The sequence below is a fragment of the Ceratotherium simum genome, chromosome 16, assembly GCF_057802395.1.
Source record: "Ceratotherium simum simum isolate JZ-2026a chromosome 16, ASM5780239v1, whole genome shotgun sequence".
Taxonomy (NCBI): domain Eukaryota; kingdom Metazoa; phylum Chordata; class Mammalia; order Perissodactyla; family Rhinocerotidae; genus Ceratotherium; species Ceratotherium simum.
In genome coordinates, this window is record NC_141915.1 from 17,724,787 (window position 1) to 17,740,637 (window position 15,851).

General features: G+C 37.3%; 1 protein-coding gene across 6 annotated transcripts in view; it reads right to left on the reverse strand.

Moving 5' to 3' along the window:
- The window catches only part of NSRP1 (nuclear speckle splicing regulatory protein 1), an 82,927-nt gene that overhangs the window by 12,882 nt on the left and 54,194 nt on the right, over positions 1-15,851 (reverse strand). For 5 of the 6 annotated variants that reach the window (XM_087440687.1, XM_087440685.1, XM_087440686.1 and 2 more), the window contains 3 exons: positions 8,178-8,234; positions 3,238-3,366; positions 1,868-2,075 (listed from right to left, as the gene is read on the reverse strand). In XM_087440687.1, the coding sequence (XP_087296813.1) occupies positions 1,868-2,075; positions 3,238-3,366; positions 8,178-8,234 (394 nt within the window). The remainder of the gene's footprint in view (positions 1-1,867; positions 2,076-3,237; positions 3,367-8,177; positions 8,235-15,851) is intronic. The other variant, XM_087440688.1, reaches the window with a different exon arrangement.

Sequence of the window (15,851 nt, forward strand, 5' to 3'; positions counted from 1 at the left end):
CGTAGTAATTCCTCTAATGGATCTGGCAACAGAGTAAACTGAAAACCTTCTGGAAAGAATTCGCCATTCTGGATGCCATTGAGAGCATTCACGATTCATGGGAAGAGGTCAAAATATCAACATTAAATAACAGGAGTTTGGAAGAAGTTGATGCCAACCCTCGTGGATGACTTTGAGGGGTTCACGACTTCAGTGAAGTAACTGCAGATGTGGTGGAAATAGCAAGAAAACTAGAATTAGGAGTGGAGCCTGAAGATGTGACTGAGTTGCTGCAATCTCAGATAAAACTGTAATGGATGAGGAGTTGCTTCCTGTGGGTGATCAAAGAAAGTGGTTTCTTGAGATGGAATCTACTCCTGGTGAAGATGCTGTGAAGATTGTTGAAATGACAACAAAGGATTTAGAATATTACATAAACTTAGTTGATAAAGCAGCAGTAGGGGTTTAGAGGATTGATTCCAATTTTGAAAGCAGTTCTACTGCAGGTAATATGCTGTCAAACAGCATTGTGTGCTACAGAGAAACTGCGTGCAAGGAAGCGTCAGTCGATGTGGCAGACTTCATTGTCTGATTTTAAGAAATTGCCACGGCCACCCCAGCCTTCAGCAACCACAACCCCAATCAGTCAGCCAGTAGACATCAACATCGAGGCAAGACTCTCCATTAGCAAAAAGATGATGACTTGCTGAAGGCTCAGATGATGGTAAGCATTTTTTAGCAACAAAACATTTTTTAATTAAGGTATGGTCACTGGTTTTTAGAAATAATGCTGCTGCACACTTTAAAACAGACTACAGCATAGTGTAAACACAACTTTTATATGCACTGGAAAACCAAAAAAATTCACGTGACTCACTTTGTCGTGATATCCGCTTTACTGCGGTGGTCTGGGAAAGAACCCTCAGTATCTCTGAGGTATGCCTGTAATTCACCTAGATCTATTTTTACCTTCTGTGGTAACAGAATTTAAGCTGGGCCCATGGCTGCTTAGTTAGAGATTACATTTTTTACTTTATCATTGGTTAATTGAGGTCATGTGACTAATTTTGCCAATCAAATATGGGCAAACGTATTATGTACACTTCTATCCCAACAGCTTAAAAGAAAATTTTTTGATGTGGACATTTTTTTCCTTGTTGTACATTGGAATATGGATAGGTTTATTATTTCAGGCATGACCCAAATATAAAGGACCTATGTGGCTCTTTACAGAAAGTTTGCCGCCTGGTGCTCTGATGAACACAGTACCTGCTTAGACTGAGTCTTACAGATTTGGTTTTCTTCCACTTAAAGATGATGAGCACTTGCCAATTAAGCTGTTTATAAGTACATATTTTACTTAGATCTTGAGAAATGATCATGAGTAGAAAGCATTGAAGTAAAGCACTGGGATATTCTTTGGGCTCTGCACATTGTTGTTCCTTCTTGAATTAATATTATTTTTTTCCTAAATGCCCAGTTGATGCTCCTTGAGTGATACTACTCTAGTTTTCTCATCCCAGAAAATGTAACTAGTATTTAAATCTCAGTTTATAAAATGTCATGGTGTTATGCCTTGTAAGAAATGTTTTTACATTTGGAATCATTTTCTAAGGCAATGACTTGTAATGACCATAGCTTTAAGCAACAAAATGAGTCATAAGTGAAAAGTCCAGTAGAAGTAATAGTTACTAAGAGTGTAACTGTGTTTTTAGTTAAAATCTCCTGTTTTATAATACTATATAATACCTTGTACTTGGAATTCATAGACATGAATTATGACTACAACATTAGAATCTAAGAGTTCAGTGACAGAGCACATGGCTAACCACAGGGCAGAATTCTGCTGCTTTTGTTTCCTCCTACCCTTCTCCCTCTTCCACTTCACCTTCCAGTGCAGCAGCCCTCTTTTCTCTTTCTTCCTCTTCAGCTCTCTCTTGTAGTTTCTTCTTATAAGCAGATGTCACAAATGCCTCTTTATCATCAAATTCTCCCTTTTCCATTTCTCGTTCTCTCTGTATTTTCTTTTCCATTCTTTTTTCCTGTTCCTTTTTTCTGATCTCAACTGCTTTTAGTAAGTTGTGAATATACTTGGGCTAAGGGAAAAAATAAGATTATTTAGGAAAGAGTCAAAGGTAATAATTGTTAATATCTTATTTTTTATCATTAATTCATTAAGATAGAAATGGCTAGTCTAAATAGGTAGGATCATCATCTTCTCAAGATTCAGTATAAATTTACTAGCAAGATTGAAACTAAAATTCTTTTCAATAAAAACTTAGGTGTAGAGACAGAAATTCAAAATGCTATTTTACTTTTTTTTTTCCTTTGGTGAGGAAGATTGGTCCTGAGCTAACATCTGTTCCGAATCTTCCTTTTTGCTTAAGGAAGATTATCCCTGGTCTAACATCTGTGCCAATCTTCCTCTATTTTGTAAGTGGGCCACCGCCACAGCATGGCTTGATGAATGGTATAGGTCCGCACCCGGGATCCAAACCTGTGAACCTGGGCTGCCAAAGAGGAGGGAGCCAAACTTAATCACTACACCACCGGGCTGGCCCTATTTTACTTTTTTTTTTAAAATGTCAAACTAAATAAGTAATCTTCCCACTGTTTTTCTCACTCTTTTACTGGTACTGTTTTAATCCTTCTTCAACAGATACATCAGTGAGAAAGGTTCCTACTAGTTTTCCACATTAGTTGAAATATGATTATTTAAAATAGTAGCTTTAATATAATTTTACCCTATCACTCTACTTGCAGATACTGTAGGATGCAACAATCCTTAAAAATCAATCTGTACTTGTGAAAGAATAAAAGTGACAGAAAAAACTTATTTCAATTTCCCAAACTCCATTTTTTTCAAACTAAAAATATGATTGTGATATGCACAGCTGATTCAGTTACCAGCTAGGAAGCAATAAAAAAATGAGAGGATGATAAAACACAAATAAACACAAACAGGAGCAGGAACAGTACAAAGACTTTCTAAGGAAAATTTTTCAAAAAATTGTTTGCAAAGGTTTTAAAGCAAAAAATAGAATTTATAAAATTGTTGGATAATTCACTTGCTCCAGTTAGGAATACTAAATGTAGGGCTTCCTGGGTTCTAAGTCGAATATATAATATCTTGAACTAGGGGCTCTTCACACTTCAAATACCTAACAGCTTTTTCTTAGATCATCCTCATGCTGAAATAACATTAAGATACAAAACGCAGGTCAAGGTCAAAGAAAGTTCACGTTTTCAGCTACAAACCTTTCGGTCTTTTCCCAAAAGCAATTTGGGATTACTTTCCTCCTTTTTTTTCTGCATTTCATCATAAATACTGTCATATTCATATACAGTGGAATCTTCTGCAAGAGCCTTCTGGATTTCCAGTTTGGTCTTAAAAAAAAAAAGTTTCAAAAATGTGAGCCAGCTAAAAGACACCACAAAAAGTCTAAGCAATTTTTTTGAGAGATTACAAATCAGAACTATAACATAAAAATTGTATCAATCACATTTTAGACAGAGAATATGAACATCAATTCTAGAGCCAAGCTGCCTGGGTTTGAATCCTGCCTCTATACTTACTAGACTCTTGGGCAAGTTTGTTTAATCTTTTTGTGCCTCAGTTTTCGTCATCGAAAAAAAAGGTGTAGCTACCTTCAAGCTACACCAATAACTTAACAAACTTAAAGCACTTAGAATAGAGCCTGACAGAGAGTAAGTGTTCAATAAATGTTAACTATTATTATCTATTCATTTGTTACACAAGTAGAACTATCCATACCAAAAGGTCCAAAACATGACTTAAAAACATCTACCCTTGATTTTGAGATGCCTATATTATATTACATACTGAACTTTCATATCATTTTTAGCTGTTACCAAATAAAATGTTCAGTTTTCAAATGGTAGGAAATACTTTTTAAAAAGCTCCCAACTTAACAGAAAAATAGGGACACTTTGTAATTAATATTTTTGCAATTTTAATTGTATAAAGTCCTCTGCCGGGCCGGCCCAGTGGCGCAAGCGGTTAAGTGCGCGCGCTCCGCTGCGGCGGCCTGGAGTTCGCCAGTTCGGATCCCGGTGCGCACTGACGCACTGCCTGGCAAGCCATGCTGTGGTGGCGTCCCATATAAAGTAGAGGAAGATGGGCATGGATGTTAGCCCAGGGCCAGTATTCCTCAGCAAAAAGAGGAGGATTGGCAGATGTTAGCTCGGGGCTGATCCTAACAAAAAAACAAAAACAAAAACAAAAACAAAACGTCCTCTGCCTTTGTTCATCATGTTCCCCATTTAAGATAAAATGTTCCTCCTGCTTTCAGGCCATCAAAATCTTATCTAGAGCTTCAGGGTCAGCTCAACCCCTACCTTCTAAATGAGGCCGTCTCTGAGGACTTTTACCCACAACGATCTCTTTCTTTTGAACTCTGATGGCACATTCTATATTGCAATATTTAATTCTTAATAATATGCTTGATGTTATTGCTTTCTAGTTGTTTCACAAATCTTAGTCTCTCCCCCAGTTTGTAAATTCCTGAGGTACAGAGACTACATATTTTAACTTTTTCTTTAATTGCTACATTGCCTCTTGTAGTGTGGAACACAAAAGGGATCTCTTTTAAGTGACCGAGTGATATTACAATTATTCAAAGAACTGATGTGATAGTCTCATGTTTTTACACATTAACAATTAGACTCTGGGATGATGTACATGCTAGCTTAAAAACTTTTTTTCTGGAATATTGTTTAAGAGATTAAAAAATTTTCTCACTTTTCAACATTTACTTTAACCTCAGAAAAACAACGATTCTCCTGCCTATGCGATAAATTAGCACTCCTGCTCCCTCCCCAAAACCAACCTGGAGAACTCAAAGAGGGAAACATTTGGAATTCAAGATTTAATAACCACCACCATCACAAAAAGCAAGGGAAAAGGGACACTAAGGCTGTTTTAAATTGATAACATGCTTTTGTATATGCTGGGAAGGTGGCAGGGGAGCACGTGTATCGATATAAGTCATTATTAACTTAAGTCTCAAAATATATAAAGCAAAAACTGAACAGAAATCTAAGGAAAAATAGACAAGTCCACAACCAAAGTAGAGGATTTTAACATACCCCTCTCAGTAATTAATAGAACAGATAAAAAAATTAGTATATATGGATTAACACAACTGGCCCAATGAAAACAAACAGCACATGTTTAAAACATAGAAGGAATATTTATAAAAACTGACTATTTTATCTCAACATGTTGTAAAGACACGAAACAAAACAATGCATGATCTTGAAACACAGAGAAATCATATTAGAAATCAATAACAAAAAGGTAACCAAACCCCCCTATATGTTTAGAAGTTAAGTTCTACATAACCCATGAGTCAAAGAAGAAAGAATAATGGAAATTAGAAAATATTCTGAACTGAATAAAAAAATACTATTTATCAAAATTTGTGAGATCCAGCTATAGCAGTGCTTAGAGGGAAATGTACAGCTTTAAATACATATATTAGAAAAGAAGGCTAAAAAAAAGAGAGCTATGCACTCATCTCAAAAAGTTAGAAAAATAACAAAATAAACCCAAAGATAGCAGAATGAAGAAATCACTAATTTGTCAGGACCAAAATTAATGAAGTAGAAATAAACTCATAAAACGTATATATCATTAGCTCATTTTATACGACCCACAACCTTGGGATTGTCAGACTTTTATATTTTTTTCAATCTGGATAATTACAGTGAAAGAAAAGGAAAATTACAGGCCAGTCTCACTTATGATGGAAAACTCTTCAACACTTACATAAAAATCCTTAATGAAATTTTAATAAACCAAAAGCAACAGTACATAAAAAGGATAATACCTTATGCCTATGTTGGGTTTATACCATTTCTGTGAAGTTACAATGACTGATTTTCTAAAAGTTAAACTGACCTTACTTTATCGGATTGAATCCAACATGGTCATGAAGTATTATCCTTTTTATATAGTTCATTCACGATTTTTAAAAATAAACAACAATAAAAACAACCTCAAACCAAGATGAGAAAAGAATTTCCTTAGCTTGACAACAGTATCTACCAAAGACCTACAGCAAATAATATATTTAATGACGACACATTAAAATCTTTTCAAATGAAATAGAAAGTAAGATAATAATGTTGTCGTCATCAGTTCTGTGCACTTGAGGTCCAGAAAAAAGAATAAAAAGATGGGGCCGGCCCCGTGGCTTAGTGGTTAAGTGCACACGCTCCGCTACTGGTGCCCCGGGTTCGGATCCTGGGCGTGCACCGACGCACCGCTTCTCCGGCCATGCTGAGGCCACATCCCACATGCAGCAACTAGAAGGATGTGCAACTATGACATACAACTATCTGCTGGGGCTTTGGGGAAAAAAACAGGAGGATTGGCAATAGATGTTAGCTCAGAGCCAGTCTTCCTCAGCAAAAAGGGGAGGATTGACATGGATGTTAGCTCAGGGCTGATCTTCCTCGAGGAAAAAAAAAAGAATAAAAAGAAAGAAAAAAAGTGGTCTAACTATTAGATAAAGTACCACATGTATAAGAGTATTTTCTCTTAGATTTAGTAAATGCAATCAAGCTAGTACTCTTCATGATAAAAGTTAGTTTGGGATTAAAGCAGAAGACAAGAGCATCCAAGTGGGAAACGAGGTGAAAAGTAGGTAGTATAAGTGGGAAATCAAAGCAGCAGCAGGCAGGTGAGAGGTACAAGAGCTGTAGCAGCATTCCCAATTTCCAAGAAAACTATGAAAAAGTCTCACTAATAGAAAAAGTGGCTTTGACCAAGCCAGAGTTAAAAATAAAATTAGATTTGGGACTTATGATTTAAGTGAATAAGAAAAGGCAGCACAAAAATGTCAAAAGTACACTAGAAAACAAGACATCTACATGACCTTGGAGAAGTCACCAGACTCTCTGGAACTAATTCTCTCATCTATATAGTGAAGAAGTTGAACTTGATGGTCTCAAATTCTTTTGAGCTCTAAAATTCTGATTCAAAGCACAAGCATTTATGGTAAAGAATCAGTTTTTTAGATGTTTTTATGTGTGTATTAAATCATTTTGAGACTGCTGAGTTACATGTTATATCTCACTATGAAACTAAGATGTTATCTTAAAATAACTAAAGACAATTCTGTGCCCATTCCCCCAGGGAGGCAGTAAAACACAGTGGCTAAAAGCTTGGGCTCTGCAATTTCACTGCCTGGGCTTGAACACAACTTGACCATTTACTAACCATGAGACCTCATGAAAGTCACATAAATCCTTTTTGCCTTCATTTCCTCAACCACAAAATGGGGATGGTAAGAGCATCTATCTCACAGGATTATTGAAAGAATTAAAGATAATTCTTGGAAAGCAGTTGCCACAATGTCTGGCACACAGAAAGTACTTAACAAATTTATCCTTATGCAGGATTCTAGTTAAACAAGGGAGAAACAGGTGTCAAAAATTAAAGAAAATGTGGAAGGGAAAGAATTAAAATCAAAAAGAAAGGTACTTTGCCATTGTTTAACTTCATTATATTCTGCAGCAGCTAAACCTAAGATACATTGGTAGTAGTAGAAAAATCAGTAAACTTTTAAGCCTAGTTCTGTAATTAGCTATGTGATTATGAAGGGTAATTTATCCTTTTGAAGCTTCAGATTTCTTAATCAGGACCATGGGCAGGTTTGTGAGAATTTTAAAAAGATAATGTACGTATATAAAAAGTGCTTGGAAATACTATACAGCACTATAAAATATAAGGTGCTAGCAAGTCTACTGAAAATTACCTGATATTCCCCTTCCTTGGTAGATGAATTTCAAATAATTATAAAATTGTGAAATCCCTTTGGTTGTGAAGAGACTTTTTTTTAGCTCACTAGCAGGAATTATTAAACCATATAATCCATTGTCAGAATACTCAGACATCTGAAAGCAGGAAAGAGTTTAATCTACAACACAGCAATAAAGAGCTAACTCTTCACTGTGTTTTTTTCCTTTAAAATTTATACAAGAAACTTGAAATCTAAGTAAATCAACAAACCTCTTATACATTTTCAAGAACAAGGGTCACGATAAAATTATTTCTTTATACACACCTACTCTGTTTAGTCTCAGCACCTAGATACCAAAACTGATACTTAAAAATGTGAGCTGAAATACTTAACTTTACCAAACACATCTAACTCACTGTTCCACCTTACCTGTTTCATCGCTTGCTTCTTAGCAGCTTCCCTCTGAAGGCTCTCACTCACGGAGGTCTATAAAACAGAAAAATGCTGTCATTGCTTAAACCAATTTAAAATTCTTTTCCAGTATTCTGGTTGGCAATTGGTTCCTTACTTATAGTTAAAAATAGAAAGATAATATTATGAATTAAACTAATGATTCCAAGGTCTTTTCCCTAAACTTTAGGAAACAAACGAATTTTCATTGTAAATCATCAGACTAGGCTGTAAGGTTTAAGAGAAAATAGAATGGCACAGGAAAAAAATGAGGTAACGTGGGTTTTTAGTTTCAACTTCACCACTAGGTCAATTCAACCTCTATGGATTTCAATTTGATTCGTGTGCACATGTGAATGTGCATGTGTGAGCATTCACGTGTTCAGTGGGGGAGGATTGGTCCCTTTCAACACTAAAATGGTATGATTCCCAGCAACAAAAAGCACATTATTTTAATATTCACCATTTAATATAGTATAATAAGCTCCTAGTATATGCTTAAGGCTTAGGGGTAGCCAGAACTATCTGTGGTTATAATCGTTCAATAAATAGGTACTAAGAAGCCTATCCCATCAGGCTTTGTTCTAGCTCCTGAAGACAGAGGGAAAACAAGAACAGTCTCTGTTCTTGAGAGACAAATGGTCTGAAAAGGAAGACCAATAACTAAAGATAATTACAAAATAAATGTGATAAGCAATATAATAAACGGATAAAAAAGGGCTGTGGGAGCACAGAGTAGGAGGAAACTAAATGTATGAGAAATAAACAAAGCCTTACATATCAAGAAAGATATGACATTAGACCTGAATCAAAAAGAACTTAGGAGAAGGCAAAAGGAGTATAGGAAGTAGTAACCACATGGGCAAAAGTAAAGACTTACAGCTAAGAAAAGAAATAGAATACTTAAGAAAAAACGTTTCCTTAAAATATAAGGCTTTGTAAATACACCAACCAACAGTGAAATGTACACTTTAAAAGGGTGAATTTTATGTGAGTTATATACTAAAAAGAAAAAAATAAGGCTACTATGAATTTATTTTTAATTAAAAATATAAATCTCAGCCCTAGGACTATAGTTCTCTAGCCTATTGACATTTGCTGTTTTCAGCTATATAGTATCAACTGGTGCTTCCTTTGTTTTCCATGGCAACAAACAAAACAAAATAAATAAACCTGATTCTAGTTCCCTTTGACCATAGAGATAAAGTTAATACACAAAGACCACACAAGGAATAGAACATATACTTAATAAATCAAAAGAAGCGTACAGGCAAAGAACTAAGGACAATTTAAGGATAGTAAATTGACTCCAACTAGAGAAAGAGATGTTGATAACAAAAATAATAATAGTAGCTAACATTTATAGAGCCAAGTGCTATGCTAAGTGCACTACTTGCGTAATACACACTGAATTCAAATTTCCCGGTTATGTGATATGATACATTTTTCACTCCTTAGAATATCAATTTTAAACATTAAAACATTAAATATTCTCATAATCATATCTCATGAAATTCTTTTCAATATATTTCTATGCCTCATTCTTTCAAATTAATGTAAATTAAAAATATTTTTCTTGGGCCGGCTCCGTGGCTTAGCGGTTAAGTGCGCGCGCTCTGATGCTGGCGGCCTGGGTTCGGATCCCGGGCGCGCCCCGAGGCACCACTTCTCCGTCCAACGCGAGACCGAGTCCCACGTACAGCAACTAGAAGGATGTGAACCTATGACATACAACTATCTACTGGGGCTTTGGGGGGAAAAAAATGAATAAATAAAATCTTTAAAAAAAAAAAAAATATTTTTCTTGATCATTGAGTTAGTAATGTCTTCAGGACTGACTAGCAAAGTAAGTCTCCAAATGCTGGACTTAGATTTTATTATTTTTTTCTATGTCTTCTCCAGTCTGTCACAGTTCACCTGCTATCACTTTTAAATTGGTTGCTTCAACCTAAACTACTGAACTTGGAAAAATAAAACACAAGTCTATTACTTTTTAGACTTTTATATAATGTAGAATAAGTAGACTGAGGAGGGCCTCTCCTATGTAAAGTATATATACTTTGCGACATCTCAAGAGGCTTTGTTTCCACGTTTACAGCTGTTTAGAAGGATGAAGCCTGACCTTTGAAAAAAAAAATCAGATGTTATTACTTACAGGGTGATAACATAATGGAGGGAAGGATATTTAACGACTTGTATCCCTGGAATTCCAATAGCATCACTAGATAAAGAGGTAACTCTGAACTTAAGCTGAAAAAGTCAGGGAGGATTATCTCCTTTGAAGCACATTTGATTCTCAGTTTGCTAACTAAAGGAACTCTGACAATGACTATTAAAGATGATGACTAAAATGCCAACAACTTGTTTAAACACATACACACAAAAAGTTAAAAACGAAAAGAGTAGCACTAAAACTTTTAGTTGTTTCTATAACAGTGATCCTACATAAATATCAATAAATGTATTAAATGGTATTTTAAAATCTTCTACATAAACATAAGAAACTCTAGCCTAGATCCAGATTGGAGATAAAAATAACTAGTAAAATTAAAAGCAGGATCAATAAGATTATATTTTAAAGGTCAAGTGCTTTCCAAGTTTTTAGAGATATCCTTAAATTAAACTACTACCAAAATTTAAGACTCAACTTTGAATTTAGTCTAGTTTCCATAAAAGGGAAGGATATGCAAGAGAAGATAAAAATGACAAAAGCAGGTCCTCGTGCATAAATAAAGGAAGGCTTCCTCTTACTGAACTCAGCAAGAGAAGAAATAGATTTTATATATGTGCCCTCTGAATAAAACAAAACTAAGATATATAACTGCCAACATATCAGCCTCTAACTTTAGCGCTTATTCAGATTTCACCAGTTATACATGCACACATTTGTGTGTGTATGTGTATAGCTCTATGCTATTTTACGATATGGATAGCTTCGTGTAACTACCACCACAATCAAGATACTGAACTGTACCATCACCATGATATTCCTTTGTGCTTCCCCTCTATAGCCATATCCACCTCTCCTTCCCCATCCCTAATCCCCGGCAACCACTAATCTATTCCCTATCTCTATAATTATGTTACTTCGTGAATGTTAAACAAATGCAATCATTTTGAGATGATTTTTTTTCACTCAGCATTATTTTAAAAGAATGTATCCTGCTTAGCACAGATATTATAAAACACTTCAGTTCTTGCCACAAAATATTCTAGCTTATAAGTGACCTAAGGAAAAATAGCTGTTAAAAAAATGATTAAGGTTGAATATGACCAAACCACACAATACAGTCATTAATTAATTGCTTTCAAAACTGGCAGACAGGCAATTATTCTAATTCTGTGTCTGAAGACCAGCACAGAATAATATAAGAGATTATTTATATAAATGGTGCCTTCTAATAAAACCACAAATTATCATTAGTTTTAAATTTAGGAAGACAAAAATTACTCCCTGTAAGGGTCTTTACCTTAAAGAAAAAAATCATTTGTAAATTGGTTCAAATTGCAAAGATTCTGACTGTCTTAAAAGTGCAAAAACTGCTATTGTACCACACTTATCTTTCAAAATAGGTTTTCTACCAAAAATCTCAGGTAAATAGCTTTTAAAAAACCTGAAGTAGTAGTCCCTTGCAAATGTTTCAACTTAATTCAACAAACGTGTTCTGAGAGCCCACTATGTGCATAGCACTGAGAGTGGGAGAAGACCCATATTTGATCAACATCTTAATTTTTTATGTCCAATCTAAGAGTTGGTAGGTTCCTATCAGCTTTAATTCCTCATAAGAAATGAACATGGAGAAAAAGAACATAAACTGCCTGGCCCATTTTATGTATACTAACAATATGTAACAACACTGCCTCTCTCTCTACATGCACGTGCTCTACATGCACGCGCTCTACATGCAGGTGCGCGCACGCACACTACTATAAAGAGTAAAGATGTGGCCCAAGAAGTCAAGATGGCAACACAAGCAGACTCTGAACTCACTTCCTCCTGCGGACACAGCCAATTTACAACTACTCGTGGAAAAATTACCCCTGAAGGAGAACTGAAAACTGGATAAGAGGAACTCCTGCAACAAAGGACAATCCCAATTGAGGTGGAAGAGGCAGAAATTCCCTTCTGGAGAGAAAAAACGCCACCTTCACAAGCCACCAGCTTCACGGCTGCCCGGGAGCAGCCCACAGGTACGCAGCCTCCCTGGAGGAGTGGGGCTCTGAGCCAGGGAGCGCTCCCACTGTGGGCATTTTGTGGACCCAGCACAATCGAGACAGGCGGCATAATATCTGACTTTGCCTGCTACTAAAACATTGGGGAGCACCCCCAGAAAAGCTGGTTCACAAAGAAATTAAAACCGGCTCTTAAAGGGCCCAGGCGCAAACTCACCCGTTTCAGAAAGCAACCGAAAATCACCAGAAAGAAAGGTGCACAGTGCTTGGGTGAAAACAGACTCACCTGATAGGCCCTGAGTGCATCTCGGTGAGAGGTGAGACCTCTCCAGGGACTGAGACATTGGCAGCAGCCATTGTTGTGGCCTGGTGTGGGCGTGCTGACACAGATGCCATTGGAGTTCTCCCTGGGCCTGCTAGGCCAGGTCTGCCCCACCCACTAGAGCACCGATTTAATCCAGCTCAGCCAGGGCGGTCAGCCCACCCTAGAGACTGGCCCCACCCAACAACAAGCCCTCAGGCAACTTGTGGACCTGCACAGATTGGTGACTGGATTCTCTGCAGCCTGGCAACTGAGCTGACTTCAGTGGGACAGGGCATGCACAAGGAGCAGGTGGAGAGTGTGGGGCAGCGGTGGAGTGTGTGGGGCTCCTGCCGTGAAGAGACTGGGTCCACTTTGGGAGGTCGGGGCACACACGCAAGGCAGGACTGTGTTGACCGTGTGTGTGGACCTGTGGGCGGCAGGGCTTGTCAGCTGCAGAAGACTTGTGCTTCTCAAAGACCCACATAGGGGGTTTGCCCCACCTTACAAAGCGTGAAACAATTGGGTGCTCCCATGCCTGAGGCCAGCCCCATCCAGCTGCAATCCTCAGAGAACTGACAAGAGACCTAAAGGCTGGAAGCTTATAGCAACTGTAAGCCCCTGAGCCTAACAACCTGCCACGCTGGGGACCTATTCACTTAAAAGAAATACTGCAACACAAATGTGGTATTAGAACTTGCAGCCAACTGCGCTGGGGCTCCCCACGCCTGATAAAGAGACTGAAGGGCCCACAACAACTACAAACAGCTGAGCATTACAACAGCTGACCAGGAGCATAACTCGGCCTCCCTGGGTGCCTACAGGGAGACCAAACAGGCCACAACAGAAGGACACACATAGCCCACATAGGGGTCACCCCTGGAACATTGAGAACTGAGGGAAGCACACTGCAGACCTCCTAAGGCATCACTTATATAAGGTCACCTATCCAAGAGCAGGACACGTAGCCGACCTACCTAAGACATAGACACAAGCACAGGGAAAGAGGCAAAATGAGGAGACAAAGGAATACATTCCAAGTAAGGGAACAGGACAAAACCCCAGAAAAGGAACTAAGTGAAACAGAAATGAGCAACCTACCCGACAGTTCAAACTAAGAGTGTTAAGGATGCTCACTGATCTGGGGAGAAGAATAGATGAACTCAGTGAGAATGTCAACAAAGAAATGGAAGACATAAAAAAGAACCAATCAGAAATGAAGAATACGATACTGGAAATGAAAAAGTCACTAAGCGACTCAAAAGCAGAGTAGAGGATACAGAAGAACGGATCTACAAGCTGGACGAAAGACTAGAAGAAATTACCCAAGCTGAACAGGTAAAAGAAAAAAGAATTAAAAAGAGTGAGGAGTGTCTAAGGGACCTCTGGGACAACATCAAGCGCACTAACATCCGTGTTATAGGTGTCCCGGAAGGAGAAGAGCGAGACAAAGGGGCAGAGAATCTATTTCAAGAAATAATAGATGAAAACTTCCCTAAACTAAGGAAGGAAACAGACATCCAGGTACTGGAAGCACAGAGAGCTCCAAACAAGATAAACCCAAAGAGGCCCACACCAGACACACTGTAATCAAAATGTCCAGAATTAAAGATAAAGAGAGAATCCTAAAAGCTGCAAGAGAAAGACAAGTTACATACAAAGGAAACCCCATAAGGCTATCAGCTGACTTCTCAGCAGAAACCTTACAGGCTAGAAGAGAGTGGCATGATATATTTAAAGTGCTAAAAGGAAAAAACTTACAGCCAAGAATACTCTACCCAGCAAGGTTATCATTCAAAATGGAAGGAGAGATCAAAAATTTCCCAGACAAGCAAAAATTAAAGGAGTTTGTCACCAAGAAACCAGTGCTACAAGAAATGTTAAAGGGACTGATTTAAGGAGAAAAAAGAAGACCACAAATAGGAAAAATTATCTATTTCCATGATAAGAGGGTAATGGATACAAATGCACAAAAAAGAGGTTAGATATGGTATCAAAAACATAAAAGGAGGGAGGAGGGGAGTTAAAGAGTAGAGCTTTCAGACAGAGGTCAAACTAAAGAGACCATCAATTCTGTATAGAAGGAGAAAGGAACAGAGAAGGACTACTAAAACACTGAGAAAAAAAAAAGTTAAAAAATGGCAGTAAGTACATACTTATCAATAGCTACTTTAAACGTCAATGGACTAAATGCTCCAATTAAAAGGCAGAGGGTGGCTGACTGGATAAAACAACAAGACTCATATATATGCTGCATACAAGAGACACACTTCAGACCTAAAGACACTCATAAACTGAAAGTGAAGGGATGGAAAAAGACACTCCACGCAAATGGCAATGGAAAGAAAGGTGGGGTAGCAATACTCATATCAGACAAAATAGACTTTAAAACAAAAACTGTAAAAAGAGACAAAGACGGGCATCACATAATGATCAAGGGAACAATCCAACAAGAGAATATAACACTTGTAAATATCTACGCACCCAATGTAGGTGCACCTAAATATATAAAGCAATTATTAACATACATAAAAACAGAAATAGACAGTAACACAATAATAGTAGGAGACTTTAACACTCCACTTACACCAACGGATAGATCATCCACACAGAAGATCAATAAGGAAACATTGGCCTTAAATGACACACTTGAACAGATGGACCTAGTAGATATATACAGAGCATTCCATCCAAAAACCGAAGAATACACGATCTTTTCAAATGCACATGGAACATTCTCCAGGATTGATCACAGATTAGGCCACAAAACAAATCTCCATAAATTTAAGAAGACTGAAATAATACCAAGCATCTTTTCTGACCACAACAGTATGAAACTGGAAATCAACTATAGGAAGAAAATCAGAAAAGCCACAAATACGTGGAGATTAAACAAAATGCTACTGAACAATGACTGGGTCAACGAAGAAATCAAAGAAGAAATCAAAAAATATCTGGAGACAAATGAAAATGAAAATACGACATGCCAGAATTTATGGGATACAGCAAAAGCGGTTCTAAGAGGGACGCTTATAGCAATACAGGCCTATCTCAACAAACAAGAAAAATCTCAAATAAACAATCTAACAATGCACCTAAAGGAACTGGAAAAAGAAGAACAAACAAAGCCCCAAATCAGTAGAAGAAGGGAAATAATAAAAATCAGAGCAGAAAAAATG